The sequence below is a fragment of the Pristiophorus japonicus genome, chromosome 4 (genome assembly GCF_044704955.1).
Source record: "Pristiophorus japonicus isolate sPriJap1 chromosome 4, sPriJap1.hap1, whole genome shotgun sequence".
Taxonomy (NCBI): Eukaryota; Metazoa; Chordata; class Chondrichthyes; family Pristiophoridae; genus Pristiophorus; species Pristiophorus japonicus.
Window position 1 is genome coordinate 253,094,214 of NC_091980.1, and position 26,059 is coordinate 253,120,272.

The 26,059-nt window shown below is 44.6% G+C and overlaps 1 protein-coding gene across 1 annotated transcript in view; it reads right to left on the reverse strand.

Annotated features, from left to right (window-relative positions):
• Nucleotides 1-26,059, reverse strand: part of LOC139262771 (exocyst complex component 3-like) — a 259,308-nt gene that overhangs the window by 34,297 nt on the left and 198,952 nt on the right. The window contains exons 6-8 of the mRNA XM_070877921.1: nucleotides 21,674-21,802; nucleotides 10,242-10,342; nucleotides 6,240-6,329 (exon numbers count right to left, since the gene is read on the reverse strand). Coding sequence (XP_070734022.1) covers nucleotides 6,240-6,329; nucleotides 10,242-10,342; nucleotides 21,674-21,802 — 320 coding nt within the window. The remainder of the gene's footprint in view (nucleotides 1-6,239; nucleotides 6,330-10,241; nucleotides 10,343-21,673; nucleotides 21,803-26,059) is intronic.

The following is a 26,059-nucleotide window of genomic DNA, read 5'->3' on the forward strand; positions in this document are numbered from 1 at the left end:
TCTTCTTCTATCTTGTCGCTGCCTAGCAATAGCATGGAGCATGATACGCTGGCGAACTAGTAATGTCCCCATTAAATTCTCTCACTGAAGCTGAAGTTGGAAGGACACTGTAATGGCAGGCTAAACTGCCGCTTGCAAGTCACACCTTCACGCAGCATGCTGTGCACGAACGTTGCCATCAATGCGATGTAGGATCCTTCTCCCTCAATTTAAATACGTGGCAAATACCGCCTATTGGACAATGGAGCCGTCTGGATTTTCAGGCGCCTTTTGGGGCGGGTGTATAATGCAGCATAGGGCTCAATTTTGCAGCCGGGGCACTAGCAGAGTGTTGCACGATGATGGCGGGGCAGTAAGTTTTTGCACCGCCACAAACCCTGAGCCCTATTTGACGACCGGGTGGTAAAAGCTGGCCGCGCACCGTTACGCCTTAAAACACCCTTTACCGCCCCTCTGGGGTGCTACCAGAGGTGCAAGGGAGCCAGAAATCCAGCCCAAAGTATTTGTTTAATGTTTGCCATTTCCTTATTCCCCATCAAAATGTTTCCTGTCTCTGCTTGTAAGGGACCCACATTGACTTTCGCTACTCTCTTCCCTTTTTACATACCCATAGAAGCATTTAAAATCTGTTTTTACGTCTCTTGCTAGTTTACTTTCAAATTCTATTTTCTCTATCAATCTTCTGGCTCTCCATTGCTGAATTCTAAAATCTTCCCAATCTTCAGGCTTACTATTATTTTTGGCATGGTTATAAGCCTCTTCTTTTAATACTATCTTTAACTTTTCTTGTTAGTTGCGGTTGGATCATTTCTCTGGTGGGGTTTTAATTCTTTAAGTGAATGTATATTCGTTGTGAATTATGAATTATTTCATTGCTTATCTACCATCATATCTTCTAATCTCATTTCCCAACCCACTTTAGCCAACTCGCCTTTCATACCTATGGAGCTTGCTTTGTTCAGATTTAAGATCCTAGTTTCGAACTTAACTAAGTTACTCTCAAACTCAATATAAAATTATATTATATTATGATCACTCTTCCCCAGAGGCTCCTATACTACAAGGCTATTAATTAGCCATGTCTCATTGCACAATACGATATCTAAAATAGCCTGTTCCCGAGTTGGTTCCTCAACATACTGATCTAGAAAACGATCTTGAATACATTTCATGAACTCATCCTCCACATTATTACTGCAGATTTGGTTTGCCCAGTCTATATGAAAATCAAAGTCCCCATGCTACATGCACCTCTAATTTCCTGGTTTATACTCTTCCTCTCATTACAATGACTGTTTGGGGGCCTATAAACTACACCCACTAGTGTTTTCTGCATCTTGTTGTTTCTTAGCGACACGCAAACTGATTCTACATCTTGATATTCTGAGCCAAGATCCTTGTTCACTGCTGTATTTATCCCATCCTTTATTATCAGGGCTAACTCTCATTTTCCATTTTGCCTATCTCTTCTAAAAGTCAAGTATCCTGGAATATTTAGTTCACAATCTTGGTCACTCTGCAACCACATCTTTGTAATGGTTATTAAATCAAACTCATTTATTTCCATCTGTGCCATTAATCAATCTATTTTGTTGTGAATGCTTTACACATTCAGATATAAAGGCCAGATTTTCCCATTAAAAAAACAGGTGGGTTTGGAGCATGGGAACAGTTAAATTGTTAAAAATGGGTTTCTGGCCTGGTCCCGTCTGCCAATTATGCAACCACCCACCGATCGGAGGGGGGAGGAGAGAGAGAGCGAGCGGAGATAGGAGTGGGGGGGGGGGCGAGGAAAGAGAGAGAGCGGAGATCGGAGAGAGAGAGAGAGAGCAGAGATCGGGAGAGAGATCAGAGATCGGAGGGGGGCAGGACAGAGAGAGAGAGCGAGCGAGAGCGAGAGAGAGAGCGAGAGAGGAGAGATCGGGGGGTGGGGTGTGGGGAGAGAGAGAGAGAGAGAGAGAGAGAGAGAGAGAGCGGAGATTGGAGGGGGGAGTGAGGAAAGAGAGAGAGTGGAGATTGGAGGGGGGAAGGGAGAGAGGGAGAGAGCAAGAGCGACAGCAAGAGCTAGAGAACACAGTGATCGGAAGTGGGGGGTGGGGGGGAGGAGAGAGAGAGAGCGGAAATCACAGGGGGTGGGGAGAAGAGAGAGAGAGACAGATAGAGCATGGAGCTCGTGGGGGGGGGGGAGGGTTGCGAGAAGGCGGAGCTCGGGGGGGGGGGCGGGAGAGCGACAGCGCGCAGCTTGGGGGGGGCGCAGGGATCGAGAGCATGGAGCCTGGGGGGGGGGGGAGGAGAGCGAGAGCGTGGAGCTCGGGGGGGGGGGCGGAGGAGAGCGAGAAGCTCGGAGCTCGGGGGTGGGGGGGGGGGGGAGCGAGTGCGTGGAGCTCGGGGGGGGGGGGGATGAGCTAGAGCACGGAGCTCGGGGAGGGGGAGGAGAGCGAGAGCGTGGAGCTCGGGGCGGGAGAGGGGAGCGAGGGCGTGGAGCTTGGGGGAGGGGGGGAGCGGAGCGAGAGCACAGAGTTCGGGGGGGGAAGCGAGAGCACGGAGCTCGGGGAGGGGGGGGAAGCAAGAGCTTGGGGGTGGGGGGGGAGGAGAGCAAGAGCGTGGAGCTCGGGGCGGGGGGGGAGCAAGAGCATGGAGCTTGTGGGGGGGGGGGAGCGGAGCAAGAGCGCGGCGCTTGGGGTGGGGGATGGGGGAGCGAAAGCGAGGAGCTTGGGGGGTCGAGCAAGAGCGCGGAGCTCGGGGGGGGGGTGGGGGGGGAGCGAGAGCACGGAGCTCGGGTGGGGGGGGTGGAGCGACAGCACGGAGCTCGGGGGAGGTGGTACGGGGGACGGGGGAGCGACAACACGGAGCTCGGCGGGGGTGGGGGGGGAAACGGGGGTGCGAGGGCGCGGAGCTTGGGTTGGATGGGAGAGTGAGAGCGCGGCGCTCGGGGGAGGGGTGGGAGCGAGAGCGCAAAGCTTGGGGGGGTGGGGGAGCGAGGAGAGCGAGCGCGCGGAGATCGGAGGGGCGCGAGTGTGCGCAAGGGTGAGAGAGAGCGGAGAGTTGAGAGGTGTTCGTAGCAATGGGGGTGGGAGTGCACAGAGAGCACAGTGTGTCGGGGGAAAGAACATGATCCAGGTCTAAGTGGGGGAAGGTAGGGTGTTGATAGCGAGAAACTCTTTTGAGTTTATCTGTGAAAACATAAAAAAACATTAAACGGTGCCACCCGACCTGGGTGACACTCCAGACATTTACAAGGCCCATTTTTTTTTTCCCCCTTTTTTGTGTTTTTTTTGTGTTTTTTCTTTTTTTTTTGTTTTTTTTTTTGGGCACTAAAATCACAATTTTTCCCCAGTGCCCCCTATAAAAGGGAAGGGGACACTAAAAGCACCGGCAATTAAAACAAATTAACTTTAAAACGTAAAATCAAATTAAAATTTGGTTGCCGGGCGTGATGATGCACTCCAGTCCCTCCGGTGCCCACCTCTCGCGGAAGGCCGCGAGCGTACCGGTGGACACCGCGTGCTCCATCTCCAAGGACACCCTGGACCGGATGTAAGAGCGGAAGAGAGGCAGGCAGTCAGGTTGAACGACCCCCTCGACCGCCCGCTGCCTGGACCGGCTGATGGCACCCTTGGCCGTGCCCAGGAGCAGTCCTACGAGGAGGCCTTCGGACCTACCCGCTCCCCTCCGCACAGGGTGCCCAAAGATCAGGAGAGTGGGACTGAAGTGCAGCCAGAATTTCAGGAGCAGCCCCTTCAAATAATGGAACAGGGGCTGCAACCTCGTGCATTCCATAAAAACATGGAACACGGACTCCTCCAGACCGCAGAAATTGCAGGCGGCCTGGGAGTCCGTGAACCGGCTTAAAAATTTGTTGCACGGCACTGCTCCGTGCACCACCCTCCAGGCCAAGTCCCCGATGAATAGTGGGAGGACCCCTGCGTAGAGTGCCCTCCATCGGGGACCCCCGCCTCCTCCGGACGGCAAGATGGTACGCCATGGCGTGTCCGGACGGCCGGCGAGGATGGCAAAGTTGAGGGTGTGCAGGAGCAGCCCGTACAGGAAACCCCTCCGCGCGGAACTGAAAGGCACGGAGGGGATTTCCCCGAGGCGGCTCAAGTTGTGAGGCGCCGGCCCCCGAGGGAGGTTCCGGGGTTTGGCGCCGATGAGGAATTCCGTCCGGACGGGGGTCAGTTCGGACGGGATCTCCCCACGTGCTTGAGCCGTTGATAGCGAGAATGTGATCAAACCTCTTTACACCTGCACCACGTTGACACTGTCACTATTCACTTCATACCAAATAAACCTATTATCAGTAACCCACACAGACAGTGTCCCATCTGGGGGGGAGGGGTTGGGGAAAAAGAGGTCAGGAATTTGTTGAGGGGAGGTGGTCAGGAACCTGGGTGAGTGGTGGTGGTAGAAGGTCAGGCACTTGGGCAGGTGTGCAAGGTCAGGAAATCGGAAAGGTGGGGATGGAGATGGGGATGGTGGTAGAAGATCAGAAACTTGGTGGGCAGGGGAAGGTCAACAAATCATGGTTGTAGCGGGGTGGGGGGGGGGGGGAGGAAGGGAAGGTCAGGAACCCAGAGGAGGGAGGGGAATGAGGGTTGAGAGGAAAGGTCTGGAACTCCGGGGTGGGTGGGGAGGAGAAAGAGGAGGAAGGCCATGAACCTGGACTGGGGGAGAAGGTCATTATCCTGGTAGGTGAGGAACTTGGGCAGGGAAGGTGGTCAGGAACTTGGGATGGGGGGGGGGGGCAGAGGAGGGTGAAGAACGCGGGAGGAACGTCACGAACCTGGTCGGCAGAAAAGGTCAGGAACTTGGGATGGGGGGGGGGGCAGAGGAGGGTGAAGAACGCGGGAGGAACGTCACAAACCTGGTAGGCAGAAAAGGTCAGGAACTTGGCAGGTGGGGGGGGCGGGAAAAGCACATGTTGAGGAGGGAAAAGGTCAGAAACTCGGGGGGAGGAGGGGGAAAGGTTAGGAACTGGGGGTAGGGTTTGCCAGGCACTTGTTCTGGGGGGTGGGTGTGGGAGAGAGAAAGAGGGTCTTAACCTGCGTGGGTGAGCCCTGTATGTTCTCTGACCTCTGTCTGGAGCCTGGCAGTCAGAATGAATGGCTCGAATTACAAGCTGCAAAGTAAGAACATAACAAATAGGAGCAGGAGTAGGCCATTTGGCCCCTTGAACCTCCTCCACCATTCAAAAAGATCATGGTTGATCTTCTATCTCAACTATCTCCCTTGATTCCCTTAATATCCAAAAATCTATCGCTCTCTGTCTTGAATATACTCGACTGAGCCTCCACAGCCCTATGGGGGAGAGAATTCCAAAGATTCACCACCCTGAGTGAAGACATTTCTCTTCATCTCAGTCCCAATGGCCTACCCCTTATTCTGAGACCCCGGTTCTTGACTCCCCTAGAGGAAACACCTTTCCTGCATCTACCCTGTCAAGCCCTGTAAGAATTTTGTAAATTTCCATGAGATCAATTCTCATTCTTCTAAACTTTAGAGAATGTAAGCCTAATCTAGTCTACTCTACTCAATCTCTCCTCATAGGACAATCCCATCCCAGGAATCAGTCTCGTGAACCTTCATTGCACTCCTTCTATAGCAAGTATATCCTTCCTTAGGTAAGGAGACCAGAACTGTACTCAATACTTCGTGATTCGTGTACAAGGACACCCAGATCCCTCTGAACACCAACATTTCCCAATCTCTCACCATTTAATACTCTGCTTTTCTATTTTTCCCACCAAAGTGGATAACTTCATATTTCTCCACATTATATTCCATTTGCCATGTTCTTGCCCACTCACTTAGCCTGTCTATATCCCCTTGATGCCTCTTTGCATCCTCCTCACAACTTACATTCTCACCTAGCTTTGTACTTGATTACTTAGGCAGGATCTAATTATACATTTGACATAAAGTGCTGGGTGTGTTTTGTCCTATAAGGGGACCAATCAGAAATCTGGTCGTCCTCCAAAGAAACCAATCAGAAATCTGATGTTGCAAATAGACCAATATTACCAAAAACAAATTATCTGGCCATTTATCTCATTGGTGTTTGTTGGACCATACTGCACCAAATTGGCTGCTGTGTTTCCTTACATTTCTACAGCGAATACATTTCAAAAGTGTTTAATTGGCCATGGAGTGCTGAGGTCTTTCTTTAAAAGTGCAACTAACATGAATATATAATTATATAATTGTTTATGCTGTTTATATCAATGATTAAAAAGACTTGCCTTAAGTTAATACAGTTGTTGATGCTTACTATCAAAAGTGGCAGCGGGTTTGGAGTGCTCATCTTTATGACCTTCAGGTCCTTTTGGTAGCTTGAAAAAAATTCAAAATTAGCCAGTTTAATTTTAATAAAAACATATATTAAGTGTATGCTATAAGCAATAATCATATAAAAGCAAAACTTGACAGAAGTAGGTTTATGCATTACTATATTTAACCCTTATAATGATGAAATAAATTATTTCAAAGTAAATAATGATTCAACGGAATACTTTTAATATTCTGATAGCTGGAGTCACTTATTTAACTCCAATATAGAAAAGTTAAAAATCCAGAATTTTAATCCAAATAAAGGGTGTATTTGGAGTGTGGAGGAAGTTAAATTGTTAAAAATGGGATTCCTGACCTGATTCCGCCTCCAACCCACCCATTTCCGATTTTCACACAAGCAGGACGGGACTGGGGGATGCCCAAGCGACCAACCTGCTCCCAGGAGGCACAACGCCAATTTAAATATTATAATGAGACTGGAAGCCTCTTTTTTAACCTCCATTTTGAATTTAACTGCATGTGGACGGGTTTCACACAATTCGTGAAACCCAGTAGTTAAAGCGAGGCGGGGACTGCTGGATTCAGGAGATAAGTGCCTTTATACACTCCTCCTGGATCCAGGGTCCCTGCCTAACCCACCCCCACGATCGGAGACCCCCTCACGAGGCCTCTAGTTCCCACCATGAGGCCTCCAGACCCCACTGCACCGATAATGCCGAGACCAGCCATAAGCCTCTGGTGGCTGGCCATGACCCTCTCGCCCCTCACCACCTTGCCCCCAAGCCCCTGCTGATCCTCGGCCTACCCTCACCCCGTGCTTGCTTCTTCTTCTTAGGCGGTCCCTCGAATCAAGGATGACTTGCTTCCATGACAAAAAGGGATGAGTTCAATTAGTTCACAGGTGTTTCAAGGACCTAATATTCCAGATCCCACACTGCATATTGAAGGGTAGAAGATGCCTGTGCATGGATTTTTTTTAACGTCTTGTGGCCATTGCACACCAGCCACCACATGGGCTTGACAGAGCTTGGTCTTGGTCCAGTGACAAGGGTTAACCAAGAAGACTAGAGACCAGCTCTGCTGCACAGATCTAATGTGCACACATATTGCAGTGTGGGCTGACCCGTGCTGCCCCTGGGCCCATGCCTTTTCTGGGCCCCGCCCCATGCTGATCCCTGGCCGACACCCCCCCTATCCTTCCCCTGGACCAAACCCTTCCTCTCTGCCTTGCTGTAGCTGTAGGCCTACCCGCCTGCAGCCAGCCAGCCAGCCTCACATGCAAATCAAGCCCTGCATTAAAGTCGGAGACCCCTCATCCCCAACCCGCCTTCCTCCGCAAAATCCCAACCTACATCTTTTGGCCAAAACTGTCCCCTTTTTATAAGAATACACATCAAATTGTTTCTGATAACACTCCTGTGAAGGGCCTTGGGACGTTTAAAAGCGCTATATAAATTCAAGTTGTTGTTGTTGATGATAACAAGACCATAAAAAATGCAAACAAAGCACTGGGATTCATTTCTAGAGGAACAGAATTGAAAAGTTAGAAAATAATGTCAAACTTCTACAGAACCTTCCCTAGACCATATTTAGAGTACTGTGTATAGTTCTGGTCTCCATATTATAAAAAGGATATAGAGACACTGGAGAAGGTGCAAAAAAGATTTACAAAGATGATATCAAAACTGAGAGGTTATAATGATCAGTAAAAACTGAACAGGCGGGGCTGTTTCCTTTAGAAAAGATAAGGGTGACCTAATAGAGGTCTTTAAAATTATGAAGGGGTTTGCTAGAGTAGATGTAAGGATGGTGTTTCCACTTGTGGGAGAGTCTAAAACTAGGGGTCATAAATAGAACATAGTCACTAATAAATCCAAGAGGGAATTCAGGAGAAATGTATTTACCCAGAGCCTGGTTAGAATGTGGAACTTGAGACGAATAACATATATGCTTTTAGGGGAACCTAGAGAAGTACATGAGGGAGAAAGGAACAGAAGGATATGCAGATTGGGTTAGATGAAGAAGGGTGGGAGGAGCAATGTGTAGAGCGTAAATACCAGCACAGACCAGTTGGGCCGAATTCTGCGCTCCTCTAATTCTACTCTCTTGAGCATCCCTGATTATAATCGCTCAACCATTGGTGGCCATGCCTTCTGTTGCCTCGGCTCCAAGCTTTGTAATTTCCTGTCTAAACCTCTCTGCCTCGCCACCTCTCTCTCCTCTTTTAAGATGCTCCTTAAAATCTACCTCTTTGACCAAGCTTTTGGTCACCTGCCCTAATTTCTCCTTGTGGTTCGGTGACAAATTTTTAATTTTGTAACTCTAATGTGAAGCGCCTAGGGACGTTTTACCATGTTAAAGGCGCTATATAAATGTTACTGTTGTTGAATGGCCTGTCTCTGTGCTGTAAATTCTATGTCAAGGCACTCAACTGTGATTCCATTATTTTATGAAAAAGTTATGGCATTCTCCACAAAACAGAATAAGGTAACATAAAAATTATAAGAAGATTGAAAGCATGCATTCATGATTTAAAATCTTGCAATAAGGATAATTCAGAGTTTCTGTGCTCCTCACTGGAAAGCCACACTCAATGGGCCCAAATTTGGCCCACCCATTTTTTCGGCGCACTCACGTGAGATGCACCGACTTCCTAGGATAAAAACGGCGCCAAAAAGTTGGCCCCGCATTCTGGCTGCTCTGTGGCCTCTCACATGGCTTGGAGCAATGTGGCAGTTCAATTAGGGGGTGGAGCTACGGCTCTGCGCTCAAAAGAGTGCCGGCAGCTCAACGCATACGCACTGCAGGTTTTGCACATGCGCAGTAGCTCCTCTGCAGTGTGGGACCTGATGTCCTGCCCCTATCCCAGGCTGAGTGGCCTCACAACACGCGCTGGGCTGCTGCATGTCATGGAGAGTCCCGCACCTATCCCCGGCTGAGGGGCCTCCCACGCCAGCCGGCTGACTTCCTGGGCCGAGGTAGGACTTGAGTTTAATTTTTATTTATTGATGGTTGTGCTTTGTTTAGTGAGGAGAGTTTTGATGGGGGGGGGGGGGAGAAGGAGGAGAGTTTTGATGGGGGGGGGGGGGTGGGAAGGTTTTGATTGGGGGGGGGTGGAAAGGTTTTAATGGGGGGGAAAAGAGAGTTTTGATGGGGGAGGAAAGATTGGGGATGGGTGGGGTTGATAACTGTTTTTATTTGGATACTTTGAAAAAATTATGTAAATATGTTTTGTCTCTACTTCTTTTATTTTTGTATTTAAGCTTCCATGAATGCTTCTGTTGTATAGTAAATTAACTTTGCGAAGTTTGTCATATGTCCTGTATAGCGGTTTGATTCTATTCATTTTCTTTAGTCAAGTCATTAAGTACCTACTTGCGCTGATTTCTTAACTCTCCATAAGGGTTTTCTGTGCGACCACAAATGGCCACATACGCTGGCCTAAGCAAGTTTGGAGCAACTATTAGCTGTGCAAAGTGGCTTATATGGCCAAAATGGGCGTAGATGGCTGGTAACGCCCCCTTTTGAAAAAAAGACTAAACTAAAAAAAATCCTAACTAACTCACTTACACTGGTGCAAATTGAACGTGCAGAATGGGAATTTTTAAGATACTCTAGAAAAATCAAGTTGCTCCAAAAAAATTTGGCCCCAAAGGGAGCATGGGTCATTGATAGGGCTACAGCATTTTAGCCCCAATTATTGTCTCTGCCCATGCAGGAGTACAACTTCTTTCTATCCTTTAGTATAAAACAGACATTGAAACTGGGTCCCTGGGTGAACTGTCATATTGGTTTAGTAGCAGCATACTCTAATCATTATAGTTTGCATTAGCACCTTGGGAAAACTTTTTGTAGTTAATACTGGTACAAAATCTCCAGTACAATTGAGGCTGTAAAGATATGACTGTAAAGCAGGCTACAATGGACATACTTAATGTTATTATAAAAATTACCGGCTTAGAAAATTTGCAAATTCATCCAGGCAGAAACATAAAGCTTTGTCCTTAAGTTCATTGCTGATGTTGCCGGATTCATTCAGATATGCATGAATCATCTGCAAAATAAAATCACTAAGGAATTATACGTCATTATTGCGGAACCATACTTTACGTGTCTCGATAGAGCTGACTAAAAAATACAAACAATATGTACTTTGCAATTTTGAGGATCATCAAACTTAACACTTTTGACTGCTATACAAGAAACTAGATACACTCTCATTATGCTGGCACTAAATACAGCATCTTCTGTATTGAATTCCATCTGTATAATGTGAAGGAATCGGTCTTATGTAGCACAGATAATGATAGTCATGAAGCAATAGAAAAAGAAAACAGGAAAAAAACACAAATGACATTGGAAGCTCTTAGGTCTAAGTTTTAAGTTAAAATTTTCCTTTTGCTCAATTGTGCTACTTTTATCCTCCCCCTAGATGGCACTATGGTGTTGCAGACTTCAGCCAGTTTGACAAAAAATGAGTAACTTTACACTGACAATGTCTTAGATTCTGCCTTAATATTGTCTCTGCTTCCTAGATGCTGCACATCATAAACATACGAAAGAAAGGACAAAGGTTTTTAAAATAAGATAGATACATTTAGATATAAAATAAAAACAGAAAATACTAAGAAACACTCAGCAGGTCAAGCAGCATCTGTGAAGAGAGAAACATACTAAACATTCCAGGTCAATTACCTTTCATCAGAACTGGAAGATGCGAGAAATTAACAGTTTTTAAGCAAGTACAGTGCCAAGAAAAAGAGGCAGGGTCAAGAAAGAACAAGATAACAGGAGTGATTAAATGACAAAAGGGATGATGGTACAAGCCAAAAGGAGTTAGTAATGGGACAAGTAAAGAAACAGAAGATGGGTTCAGGGAGGGGTAAATGGTTACAGAAGGGAAACATGGAAAATCTGGTAATCAGTTCCAATAAAAGGTCATCGACCTGAAAGTTTAAAGAATTCTCTCTCTACAGATGCTGCCTGACCTGTGGAGTGTTTCCAGCATTTTCTATTTTTATTTCAGATTTCCAGCATCTGCAGTATTTTGCTTTTATGAACATTTAAATACAAGCTATTTCCTCTGGTGGGGAATCCAAAACAAGGCGAGTATGACAATGCCATTGTGCCTCCTCATTCTGCATTTCCCCCACCAAAAGACATGGTTCCTATTCATCTACACTGCTGAATCTCTATCATTTTAAACTCTGACCAGGCATGGGGCAAAGATACGGAGTTAATGGTGGGAGTCGAGGATGTGGGCTTCAATCTTCCCAATGAGGAAATTGCAGCTCATCCTAGACTGGATATTGGAGGTTGGTCCCTCTGGGACACCCGCTTCCCTATGAAAGTCATCTCAATCCCCAGACTCCAGGTGAACCATTCCAGCCACCCACCTCAATCTCATGTCACTCAGGGAGCACTTCATAGTAGTAGTAGATAGGAGTATGTATTAGTGGGTCAACTGGCATAAAAGGTAGATACAGTTTTAAGGAGTAATTGCAGATTTTTGGCACTTCTTGAGATAATGTATGAAGTTAACAGAGTTCTAAGCTCATTTCTGTGTATTCTTTTGGGGGGTTGGGGTGATGGCAGAGAAAATGTTGACAGAAGCCTTTGACAGTGAATAATTTTGAGGGTATGACAGTGGTGGGGGGGGGGGCGGAGAACAGGCAGGTGTGAATTATTTTATTTGTTGACTGAATCATTAGTTATTGAAAGCACTGAGTTATCTGTTGTGCCCTCCTTTCTCTTGCTACCCTCCGTTCTTTCCTGCATCTACTCTTTGTGCATCATCCTCAGAAAAGGTCTTGACTGAACTTCCAAAGATATTGATATTCAGCCAAAATAACATCACCCTTCAGTAGTAGCATAGAAAATGGCCTCCTCAATGTGGTATTTAACTCGGGATACCTTCCTGCTGCTCCTACTGTCATTTACACATGGGCGGCAATTATTTGGGATGAAAGTTCGGAGAAATGGATTGTAGGGGTTAACCACACCCTGGGTGGCAATTCAGAAAATAATTCAGCTCTATATCTTTGCTTTGAGAATGTAAAGTATTAGTAATACCTGTACATACTGAAAGTTGAAAAATTAGAAATGAAAATAAGGAAATGGCAGACTTTTTGAATAATTACTGTGTGTCAGTTTACACAGTAGAGAAAGAGGATAATATATCTGACATTCCATGGAAATTAATAATGAATCAAGGACTGGAACTCACTACAGTTAATGTAAGCAAGAAAACAATATTAGAAAAAAATAACGGCACTAAAGACTAACAAACCATCTGATGGTTTCCAAATGCTTTAGCCATAATCTTCCAAAGTGCTCTATTTCAGGAATTATCCATTTAGATTAGAAAAGTGCAAATGTCCATTATTTAAGAACGGTGAGAGAGAGAGAAACCAGGAAATTATAGACCTTATAGTCTAACATCTGTTGTGGGGACGTTATTGCAATCTCTAATTAAGTGATTGAGCACTTAGAGAAATTTGAGCTGATTAGCGAGAACCAACATGGATTTGTAAAGGGTAGGTCTTGTCCAACAAACCTACTTTAATATTTTGAGGAAGTAACTAAAGTAGTAGACAGGGGAATATCTATGGATGTGGTTTATTTGGAATTCCAGAAGGCATTCGATAAGGTGCCACATAAGCTAAAATAAAAGCTTATGGCATTAATGGCAAATTATTGACCTGGTTAGGAGATTGCTTAGATGGTAGAAGACAGAGAGTAGGGATAATGGGTATGTGCTCAAATTGGAAGGGAGTGACTAGTGGTGTCCCACAAAGATCTGTGCTGGGGCCTCAACTATTGACTATATTTATTAATGACTTAGATAACACAATAGAGAGCCATACATCCAAGTTTGCCAATGACACAAAGATTGTTGGCATAGTAAGTAGTCTAGACAGGAGCACAAAATTACAAAGAGGCTTTGATAGATTATGTAAGTGGGCAAAACTGTGGCAGATTAATTTCAACGCAGGCAAGCGTGAGGTCATCCATTTTGGACCAAATACGGATAGAGCAGAGTATTATTTAAATGGTGAAAAGCTAGGAACGGTAGAGGCCCAAAGAGTTTTAGGGGTCTATGTACAGAGATCACTAAAATGAAGTGGTCAGATACAAAAAATAATCAAGGCGGCAAATGGAATGTTAGCATTTTTATCTAGAGTGCTAGAATATAAAGGGAAAGACGTTTTGCTACAGCTATATAAAGCCCTGGTTAGACCACATCTGGGAGTACGGTGTACATTCTGGGCACTGCACCTTAGAAAGGATATAAGAACATAATAGGAGCAAGAGTAGGCCATTTGGTCCCTTGAGCTTGCTCTGCCATTCAAATGAGATCATGGCTGATCTTCTACCTCAACTCCACTTGCCTGCACTATCCCCATATCCCTCGATTCCCTGAATATCCAAAAATCTATCGATCTCTGTCTTGAATATGCTCAACGACTGAGCTTCCACAGCCCTCTGGGGTAGAGAATTCCAAGGGTTTATAACCCTCTCAATGAAGAAATTTCAAAGGTCGACCCTTTATTCTGAGCCCGTGACTCCTGGTTCTAGACTCCCCAGCCAGGGGAAACATCCTCCCTGCATTTACCCTGACAAGCCCTGTTAGAATTTTGTATGTTTCAATGAGATCACCTCACAGTCTTGTAAACTCTAGAGAATATAGGCCTAATCTATTCAATCTCTCCTCGTAGGACAATCCCCCTCCCATCCCAGGAATCCGTCTGGTGAACCTTCGTCGCACTCCCTCTATGGCAAGTATATCCTTCCTTAGGTAAGTTGACCAAAACTGTACACAATACATAGAAACATAGAAAATAAGAGCAGTAGTAAGCCATTTGGCCCTTTGAGTCTGCACCGCCATTCAATATGATCATTGCTGATCCTCTATCTCAACACCATATTCCCGCTTTTTCCCCATACCCCTTGATGCCTTTTGTTTCTAGAAATCTATTTATCTCCCTCTTGAATATATTCATTGATTTGGCCTCCACAGCCTTCTGTGGTAGAGAATTCCACAGGTTCACCAACATAGAAACATAGAAACATAGAAAATAGGTGCAGGAGTAGGCCATTCGGCCCTTCTAGCCTGCACCGCCATTCAATGAGTTCATGGCTGAACATTCAACTTCAGTACCCCATTCCTGCTTTCTCGCCATACCCCTTGATCCCCCTAGTAGTAAGGACCTCATCTAACTCCTTTTTGAATATATTTAGTGAATTGGCCTCAACAACTTTCTGTGGTAGAGAATTCCACAGGTTCACCACTCTCTGGGTGAAGAAGTTCCTCCGCATCTCGGTCCTAAATGGCTTACCCCTTATCCTTAGACTGTGACCTCTGGTTCTGGACTTCCCCAACATTGGGAACATTCTTCCTGCATCTAACCTGTCTAACCCCGTCAGAATTTTAAATGTTTCTATGAGGTCCCCTCTCATTCTTCTGAACTCCAGTGAATACAAGTCCAGTTGATCCAGTCTTTCTTGATAGGTCAGTCCCGCCATCCCGGGAATCAGTCTGGTGAACCTTCGCTGCACTCCCTCAATAGCAAGAATGTCCTTCCTCAGGTTAGGAGACCAAAACTGTACACAATACTCCAGGTGTGGCCTCACCAATGCCCTGTACAACTGTAGCAACACCTCCCTGCCCCTGTACTCAAATCCCCTTGCTATGAAGGCCAACATGCCATTTGCTTTCTTAACCGCCTGCTGTACCTGCATGCCAGCCTTCAATGACTGATGTACCACGACACCCAGGTCTCTTTGCACCTCCCCTTTTCCTAATCTGTCACCATTCAGATAATAGTCTGTCTCTCTGTTTTTACCACCAAAGTGGATAACCTCACATTTATCCACATTATACTTCATCTGCCATGCATTTGCCCACTCACCTAACCTATCCAAGTCGCTCTGCAGCCTCACAGCATCCTCCTCGCAGCTCACACTGCCACCCAACTTAGTGTCATTCGCAAATTTGGAGATACTACATTTAATCCCCTCATCTAAATCATTAATGTACAGTGTAAACAGCTGGGGCCCCAGCACAGAACCTTGCGGTACCCCACTAGTCACTGCCTGCCATTCTGAAAAGTACCCATTTACTCCTACTCTTTGCTTCCTGTCTGACAACCAGTTCTCAATCCACGTCAGCACACTACCCCCAATCCCATGTGCTTTAACTTTGCACATCAATCTCTTGTGTGGGACCTTGTCGAACGCCTTCTGAAAGTCCAAATATACCACATCAACTGGTTCTCCCTTGTCCACTCTACTAGAAACATCCTCAAGAAATTCCAGAAGATTTGTCAAGCATGATTTCCCTTTCACAAATCCATGCTGACTTGGACCTATCATGTCACCTCTTTCCAAATGCACTGCTATGACATCCTTAATAATTGATTCCATCATTTTACCCACTACCGATGTCAGGCTGACCGGTCTATAATTCCCTGTTTTCTCTCTCCCTCCTTTTTTAAAAAGTGGGGTTACATTGGCTACCCTCCACTCTATAAGAACTGATCCAGAGTCAATGGAATGTTGGAAAATGACTGTCAATGCATCCACTATTTCCAAGGCCACCTCCTTAAGTACTCTGGGATGCAGTCCATCAGGCCCTGGGGATTTATCGGCCTTCAATCCCATCAATTTCCTCAACACAATTTCCCGGCTAATAAGGATTTCCCTCAGTTCCTCCTCCTTACTAGACCCCCCGACCCCTTTTATAACCGGAAGGTTGTTTGTGTCCTCCTCAGTGAATACCGAACCAAAGTACTTGTTCAATTGGTCCGCCATTTCTTTGTTCCCCGTTATGACTTCCCCTGATTCTGACTGCAGGGGACCTATGCTTGTCTTTACTAACCTTTTTCTCTTTACATATCTATAGAAAGTTTTGCAATCCGTCTTAATGTTCCCTGCAAGCTTCTTCTCATACTCCATTTTCCCTGCCCTAATCAAACCCTTTGTCCTCCTCTGCTGAGTTCTAAATTTCTCCCAGTCCCCAGGTTCCCTGCTATTTCTGGCCAATTTGTATGCCACTTCCTTGGCTTTAATACTATCCCTGATTTCCCTTGATAGCCACGGTTGAGCCACCTTCCCTTTTTTATTTTTATGCCAGACAGGAATGTACAATTGTTGTAGTTCATCCATGCGGTCTCTAAATGTCTGCCATTGCCCATCCACAGTCAACCCCTTAAGTATCATTCGCCAATCCATCCCAGCCAATTCACGCCTCATACCTTCAAAGTTAGCCTTCTTTAAGTTCTGGACCATGGTCTCTGAATGAACTGTTTCATTCTCCATCCTAATGCAGAATTCCACCATATTATCTTCCCCAAGGGGCCTCGCACAACGAGATTGCTAATTAATCCTCTCTCATTACATAACACCCAGTCTAAGATGGCCTCCCCCCTAGTTGGTTCCTCGACATATTGGTCTAAAAAACCATCCCTTATGCACTCCAGGAAATCCTCCTCCACCGTATTGCTTCCAGTTTGGTTAGCCCAATCTATGTGCATATTAAAGTCACCCATTATAACTGCTGCACCTTTATTGCATGCACCCCTAATTTCCTGTTTGATGCCCTCCCGAACATCACTACTACTGTTTGGAGGTCTGTACACAACTCCCACTAACGTTTTTTGCCCTTTGGTGTTCTGTAGCTCTACCCATATAGATTCCACATCATCCAAGCTAATGTCCTGCCTAACTATTGCCTTAATCTCCTCCTTAACCAGCAATGCTACCCCACCTCCTTTTCCTTTTATTCTATCCTTCCTGAATGTTGAATACCCCTGGATGTTGAGTTCCCAGCCCTGATCATCCTGGAGCCACGTCTCCGTAATCCCAATCACATCATATTTGTTAACATCTATTTGCACAGTTAATTCATCCACCTTATTGCGGATACTCCTTGCATTAAGACACAAAGCCTTTAGGCTTGTTTTTTTAACACCCTCTGTCCTTTTAGAATTTTGCTGTACAATGGTGATGGCTTGGAAAGTGTCGATGTACAGAGGGACCTGAGTGAAAAACATTTCTCCTCATCTCAATCCTAAATTTCCTACTCCGTAGCCTGAGACTGTGACCCCTTGTTCTAGACTTCCCAGCCAGGGAAAACATCATCCCGCATCATCATAAGCAGTCCCTCGGAATCGAGGAAGACTTGCTTCCACTCTTGACATGAGTTCTTAGGTGGCTGTACAATCCAATATGGGAACCACAGTCTCTGTCACAGGTGGGACAGGGACTCAGTCGTTGAGGGAAGGGGTGGGTGGGACTGGTTAGCCACACGCTCTTTCCGCTGCCTGTGCTTGATTTCTGCATGCACTCGACCCAGTCAGAATTTTATACATTTCAATGAGATCCCCTCTCATTCTTCTAAACTCGAGTCGACTAGGCCTGTATTCACTAAATCTCTCCTCATACGACAGTCCTGCCATCCCAGGAATCAGTCTGGTGAACCTTCGCTGCACTCCCTTTTCCTTTTTTAGGTAAGGAGACCAAAACTGCACACAATACTCCAGGTGTGGTCTCACCAAGGCCCTGTATAACTGTAGTAAGACATCCTTGCTCCTGTACTCAAATACTCTTACAATGAAGGCCAACATACAATTTGTCTTCCTAACTGCGTGCTGCACCTGCATGTTTGCTTTCAATGACTGGTGTACAAGGACACCCAGGTCCCTCTGTACATCAACACTTCCCAAGCCATCACCATTTAAATAATACTTTGTCCCTATGTTTTTCCTACCAAAATGGGTAACTTCACACTTATCCACGTTATACTGCATCTGCCATGTGTTTGCCCACTCACTCAACCTATCAAAATCGTCTTGCAGCGTCTTTGCATCCTCCTCACAACCCCACCTAGTTTTGTGTTGTCAGCAAACTTGGAAATATTACATTTATACATATTGTGAATAGCTGGGGCCAAAGCACGGATCCCTGTAGTCATTGTCCACCACCCCGAAAGAGACCCGTTATTCCCACTCTCCGTTTCCTGTCAGTTAACTGATTTTCAATCCATACCAATACATTACCCACACACCAACCTCTTATGTAGGACTTTATCAAAGGTCTTCTGAAAATCCAAATCCACTACATCCACTGGTTCTCCCTTATCTATTCTATCAGTTACATCCTCAAAAAACTCCAGTAGGTTTGCCAAACATGATTTTCCTTTCATAAATCCATGTTGACTTTGTTTAATCCTGTTGCTATTATTCAAGTGTGCCGTTATCACATCTTTTATAATAGACTCCAGCATTTTCCCTACTACTGATGTCAGGCTAACAAGTCTGTAATTCCCAGTTTTCTCTCACCCTCATTTTATTAAAAATAATGGGGTTACATTTGTCACCCTCCAATCTGCAGGAACTGTTCCATAATCTATAGAATTTTGGAAGATGACATCCAATGCATCTACTATTTCCATGGCCACTCTTTTAGTACTCTGGGATGCAGAACATCAGGCCCTAAGGATTTATAACTGCCTTTAATCCCATTAGTTTCTCCAGCACTATTTTCTTATTAATAATCATTTTCTTTAATTCCTCTTGCTCACTAGACCCTTGGTTCCCTAGCATTTCTGGGAAGTTATTTGTGTCTGTTCCGTGAAGACAGAACCAAAGTATTTATTTAATTATTCGGCCATTTCCTTACTCCCCATTACAAATTCTCCCATTTCTGTCTGTAAAGGACCTACATTTGCCTTCACTAATCTTTTTCTTTTTACGTACATGAAGAAACTTTTCGGTTTTTATGTTCCTTCCAAGTTTACTCTCATACTCTATTTTTCCCCTCTTAATCAATCTCTTGGTCCTTTTTTGCTGAATTCTAAACTGCTCCCAATCCTCAGACTTGCTACTTTTTCTGGTAACTTTGTATAATTCCTCTTTGCATCTAACACTATCCTTAATTTCTTTTGTTAGTCATGGTTGGGCCACTTTTCCTTTTGTGTTTTTACGCCAGAAAGGAATGTATAACTGTTGCAATTCATGCATTCGTTCCTTAAATATTAGCCATTGCCTATCCACCATCATGCCTTTTAATGAATCTTCCCAATCTATCATAGCCAATTCATTCCTCATACCTTCGTAGTTTCCTTTGTTTAGATTTAGAACCCTAGTTTCGGATTGGACTACATAACTTTCCATCTTAATAAAGAATTCAATCATGTTATGGTCACTCTTCCCTAAAGGACACCGCACAATAAGACTGTTAACTAACTCCTTCTCGTTACACAATACCCAATCTAGGATAGCTTGTTCCCTAGTAGGCTCCTCAACATACTGCTCTAAAAAAACCCATCTCGTAAGCACTCCAGGAATTCATCTGCCATAGTATTGTTACTAATTTGGTTTGGCCAATCTATGTGTAGATTAAAGTCACCTACCATTACTGTAGTGCCCTTGCTACAGGCATCTCTAATTTCTGTTTGATGCCGTCCCCTACACTACCACTACTGTTTGGAGGCCTATAGACAACTCCCACCAATGTTTTCTGCCCCTTGGTGCTCCTGAGCTCCACCCAGACTGATTCTACATCTTGATTTTCTGAGCCAATATCTTTTCTCACTATTGCTCTGATTTCATCCTTTGCTAACAATGCCACACCACCCCCTCTTCCTTTTTGCTTGTCCTTCCTAAATATCGAATATCCTTGGATATTCAGTTCCCAACCCTGGTCACCCTGCAACAATGTCTCCGTAATTGCAACTATATCGTATCTGTTTACATCTAGTTGCCCTGTTAATTCGAATACCTTATTACAGATGCTTTGTGCATTCAGATACAGTGCTTTTAAATTTGTCTTTTTAACATTATTAGACATCTTAACATTATTTTGTACTCCAGGTGAGGTCTCACCAGAACCCTATATAATTGCAGTAATACGTCTTTACTCTTATACTCAAATCCCCTTGTAATAAAGGCCAACATTCCATTTGCTTTCTTAATTGCTTGCTGTACCTGCATGTTAACTTTCAGTGATTCATGTACAAGGATAGCCAGGTCCCTCTGAACACCAATATTTCCCAATCTTTCACCATTTGAAAAATACTCTGCTTTTCTATTTTTCTTATCAAAGTGCATAACTTCACATTTCTCCACATTATATTCCACTTGCCACATTCTTACCCACTCACTTAATCTGTCTATATCCCCTTGAAGCCTCTTTATATACTTCTCACAACTTACATTGCCACCTAGCTTTGTAATCATCAGCAAGCTTGGATATATTACATTTGGATGCCTCATCCAAGTCATTGATATAAATTGTGAATAGCTGAGGCCCCAGCACTAATCCTTACGGTACCCCACTAGTTACAGCCTGCCAACTCGAAAATTACCTGTTCCTACTCTGTTTTCTGTCTGTTAACCAATCCGCAATCCATGCTAGTATATTACCCCCTATCCCATGAGCCCTAATTTTGTTTAATAACCTCTTGTGTGGCACCTTATCGAATGCCTTCTGAAATTAAAATACACCACATCAACTGGTTTCCCCTTATCTATTCTGCTAGTTACGACCTCAAAAAACTCAGATTTGTCAAACATGATTTTCCTTACATAAATCCATGTTGACTTTGTCCATTCTTATTATTTTCAAAATGCCCTGTTACCACGTCCTTAATAATAGATTCTAGCATTTTCCCGACTACTGATGTCAGGCTAACTGGTCTGTAGTTCCCCATTTTCTCTCTCCTTTAGCTTCGACTTTATTTCTATTCTGCCCTGATGTTACCTTAGTCACTGATGCCTGATTACCTTTGTTATTTTCTCTGTCCCTTCCTCACCCATTCTGCTTATTTTTACCCCAAATTGTATCCAGCTCTAGAGCCTTGACATTTCTCTTATTGGCCTTGGAAGGAGTACATTTACCAGAATGCTACCAGGGTTTCAAGGTTTCGATAATGAGGAGAGATTACATAAACTAGCTTGTATTCCATGGAAAATACAAGTTTAAGGGGTGATTTAATTGCATTTTTTTTTAGGATTTCGAAAGGAATTAATATAGTAAATAGAGAAACATTTTTCACTGGTGTGGGAATCTAGGATAAGGGGACATAACCTTAAAATCAGATCAAGGCCATTCAGGAGAGAGGTTAGGAAACACTTATTCACGCAAGAAGTGGTAGAAGTGTGGAACTCTCTCACAAAAAGTAGATGCTAGCTCAGTTGATAATTTTAAATCTGAGATCGATGGATTTTTGCTAGCCAAGAGTATAAAGGGATATGGAGTCAAGGTGGGTGGACGGAGTTAGGATACAGATCTCATTGAATGGCGGCAGAACAGGCTCGAGGGGCTGAATGGCCTACTCTTGTTCTTATGTACAGAAATATACTCCGAACATTGAGACATTTACCTGGCTTATATGAAATGCCATATCAGAATGGTAGCAACCCATCATTAATTCTGGTTCTTGGGCTTCAGGATCAGACCACTTTTTCTTCTCTTCCTCCAAAGTATTTTTCATCCATTTTGCAATTGTTAACTATAAATTCAAAAAGGACTTGAAAATCGTAATTATTTCATGGTTTTTGTGAGTGTAAGACTGAATATTCAGTAATTTCAGGAGTTTTTTCATTTATTTGACAATCTTTTTTTAAACTAGGTTGTTGAACTTTGTTGTGGTAGATGGTGTATCAATGCAAAACGTATGAAATTTGTCATTGTCATAGCCTTCATACATATCTCCTACTAGCTTCATATGAGCATATCTTATTGATAAAGAATTCAAACAGGCTGCAGAGTTGAGAAAACACAGACCCCATGTCTACATGCTAGTGAGCACATTGCATTAAATAATCAATCAACTTGACAGTTCAGGACCTTTGGCAGCGAACCAGAGGTTAACAATATATCAGTTGAGCCAATAAGGTCAAAGAAGGCGAGTTCATTTCTGTAAATTGATCCAGGATAAGAACAGCCATTTTTGCCATGTGTTTTAGAAGGACAAAGGACTGGTAATCATCCAGTAGCTTGTTGCAGCTGCCAGAATAAAACTACTTTAAAGATCTACATCTTCGCATCTCATTGAAAATTAAGAGATCGAACAATTTTGGCGTCACAAACAGGATCGCTGAGGGGAGAAACTGAATTTTCAACATCGGACCTATATACTGAGGTAAGGACTCCTCTTTATAAAAGTCCTCAGTCAATTGTCTAAATTCACCTCCCCTTCTACGCGATTCCGAAAGCCTCCGGTTTGCAAACCCTCTGGTTGGTGATCGGCTCGAGATCCCATAGACGTCTAAACTTCAGCGGTGTGTTAGTGAATTCATCACCGACCCACTGATTTGGCTGGAAAGCCTATGACTTGAGACCCCAGTAAAGAAAGTAGGAATATGGCAGTAGAAGATAAGAGCAAAGAATTGCCTACAACTGTTAAAGGTGGGCAGGCACCATCTGAGGTTTTGATAGACGAAATCCTCGAACAGTTGAAAGAATACATAGAGCAACAATTCGACTTATCTAAAACCTGTATTAAGATCAAACGAAAATACGGTACCTCCAAAGGACAATGGTCCTTGGACGAGATCAAAAGGGTCTAGGGAAAAACGACCCGTATGAAAAATAAAGAGCGAACCAGATGGTCCTTAGCTGTTATGGGACAGATCCGACAGCGGAATGAAATTATAACACGTTCCCAATATAGTAGGGACCCGATCAGTACAAAGGACCAATTGCAAGTGGTTTGTGAACAGCTGAGACAGAAAAAGCTTGAATTTGAAAAGTCAGAAGTGGAAGTTAAAGATCTTAAAGGTGAAATTAAAGAATGGAAAAATCATTAGGTCAAGAGACAGTAATAGGAAAAGGAAAATGTATCGGTCAATTCCCAGGGTACCCATGTTTGGATAAATTAAAAGTGCAAACCCGAAGACACGACCAAGGAATAGATACGGATTCTGAATCCTCCGACGATACAAGGTCGGAGGATGACAAATTAGGGGTGCGCTTTGCCCCGTTTAAAAAAAAAAACGAGTTGTAGTCAAATCAGAAGAGACTGCGGATGAAGATGGAACCAAAAAAAAGAAAAGGGTGTATGCAGAATACTTATTTCATGATCCAGCAGACCCAGAGAAAATTGATAAATGGTCCAAGAAGTTTACCAATCCAAAGAAAGGTGGAGTGAAAACGTGGGACCAATTGGACCGCTTAAGAAATATATATCAACTTCATCCCTGGGATGGAGTGCAAATTTTGACCATAATGGTGCCAAAAACACAAGGAAGAAAATTGCACGACAAGGTAGAAGAAGCTTTGGGGCAGGATGAGCAAGAATTAAATGCAGGGTGGGAGGTGATTAAACACTGGCTGCAAGCCTTCAGTCCAGCTAAGACAGACTGGGGAAAAATTGCAGCCTGCCAACAGAAAGGAACAGAGGAGGTCCTGGAGTATGACGAGCAGTTTAGATGCATGTGGCTAGAATATGCGGGTCATGAATAATACGGATGAGGAAATAGATGAACAAGAGTTTGGACCCCTGAAAGCAGCTTTCATGGCAGGTCTAAAGCCAGAACTGTCCAAAATGCTTAAGGTAGTGTTCCAGGACTGGGAAGGTAGAGGAACTACCTTTGCAGCGTTCGTGGATCGATGTAACAAATTAGAGAGGGATATGGGAGCTAAAGTCCGAGCTGTGCAGGCTATGGGATGGAAATCCCAGGATTCCGATTAACAGTCATTATGAAAATTACCCGGAAAATTATTGTGGGAAAGAAGGTCACTGGGTCAAGATGTGCAGGGTGAAACAGCAAGGTCATGGCCGGGGAAGAGGACGCAGCCAGGGATACAATTCAGCCAACAAACCAGGCTTGTCACAAGATAACGACCTCATAGAAGCATTTAAGCGACTGACAATACAACAACAGAAGGAGTTACTTGGGATAGCAAAAAACAATTAGAGCCCGCCCTGGCCCCACTCCTCGCACTAATACAACAGAGGGGAGATGGGCTATATATAACTGTGAGGGTGGGCAATAAGGATGTTGACTGTCTTTTAGACACAGGCGCGGAATTAACATGCCTACCCCTACAATATGGAGACTCTTTGCCGTTGGATGGTAGGGCATGTACAGCCTATGGAGTTGGGGGCCATAAAATGGAAATTAAAAGGACAACACCGGTACTTATAGGGCTGGGTCCACATGAAATAACCACGCCGGTCTGGATAGGCGCAGTAGATCAACCCCTTTTGGGAATGGACGTTCGAATCCAAGTAGATTCATCGTTGCATTTCGAGGATGGTCGGGTGACATGGTCAATTAGAACTTTGAAGAAAGAAGAATTGAAGGAACACCCGATATGGGCTAAAGATAAGAACAATTGTGGCCTACTCCAGATGGAGCCTGCGTCATTTACCGGGACCAAGCCTCCATGCACTAAACAGTATCCCTTCAGTCCAACTGCCATCGTGGGAATCTTACCGGTTATTCAGCAATTGGAGAAACAAGGGGTGCTTATTAAAACGCATATCTCCTCCAATAGCCCCGTGTGGCCAGTACAGAAATCTAATGAGACTTGGCGTTTGACCATCGATTATAGGAAAGCTAACCAGTGTATTGATCAAAAAGCTTCTTTGGTCGCAGATCCCTCCACCATTTTTAATGCCCTCAAACCGGAACATAAATATTTCTTGGTTATAGATATGGCCAACGGATTTTGGTCGGTGCCTCTGGCACCGGAGGTTCGACAGAGGTTTGCTTTCACGGTCCAAGGACAACAGTATACTTGGACCCGGTTACCGCAGGGTTTTCACAACAGCCCTACTGTATTCCACATGGCTTTACAAAGCCATTTGCGAGAATTACCTCCCCTGTCATCCACAGTCATCCAATATGTAGATGATATCCTGCTAGCTTCAAACACGGAAGAACAGCATGAACAAGATTTACGAGCTTTGCTGGACCACCTTTGGCTGAAAGGACATAAAGCCAGCATAGACAAAGCACAAATATCCCAAGAAGAGGTTGTATACCTGGGACAAAAGATTTCACAAGGAAAGAGAGAACTTACCCAGGATAGAACTGTAGCCATTCAGGCCGCTAAAAAAACCCACCACTATTCAGGAACTAAGGTCCTTTTTGGGATTGTGTAACTTTAACAGAAATTGGATTGACTCCTTCACACAGCTTGCTCAGCCATTGAATGATATTTTAAAGGGGAAACGTGCCTCTAAAGAAGCCATCAACCTCACTAAAGAACAGCAAGAGGCCTTCCCGAGTTTGAAAAAGGCTTTGTGTTCGGCACCGGCTCTGGGAATCCCCGACAGTGGTAAGCCATTTACCCTGTTTGTCCATGAGAAAGAAGGATACATGACAGCTATACTGACACAAGAACATGGGGATCGGCAAAGACCTATTGGCTATTATTGGGCAAAACTGGATGCGGTAGCCCTCGGATGGGGAAGTTGCCTAAGGGCCATGGAAGCTACATGTCGAGCGGTAATGATCACTGCGGGTCTAGTCCTCAACCAAAAGCTGATTGTCAAGTGTCCCCACAGCGTACACGCTTTGCTGTCTATGAATAGAATGTCTCAGGTGACAGCAGCTAGATGGACCCGCTGCACAGCAGTTTTGGAAGCTCCAAATCTCCATATCGTCCGGGCCAGCCCGGTTATTCCCGCAACTATGCTGCTGACGTCAGAATCGAGGGAGCAAGAGGGGGGGGGGGGGGGAGAATGTGAAGAGCATGACTGCGTGGAGATTTTAAAAGAAACAGAAGCAGCAGCCTTAGCAGCAGAGGAGCCTCT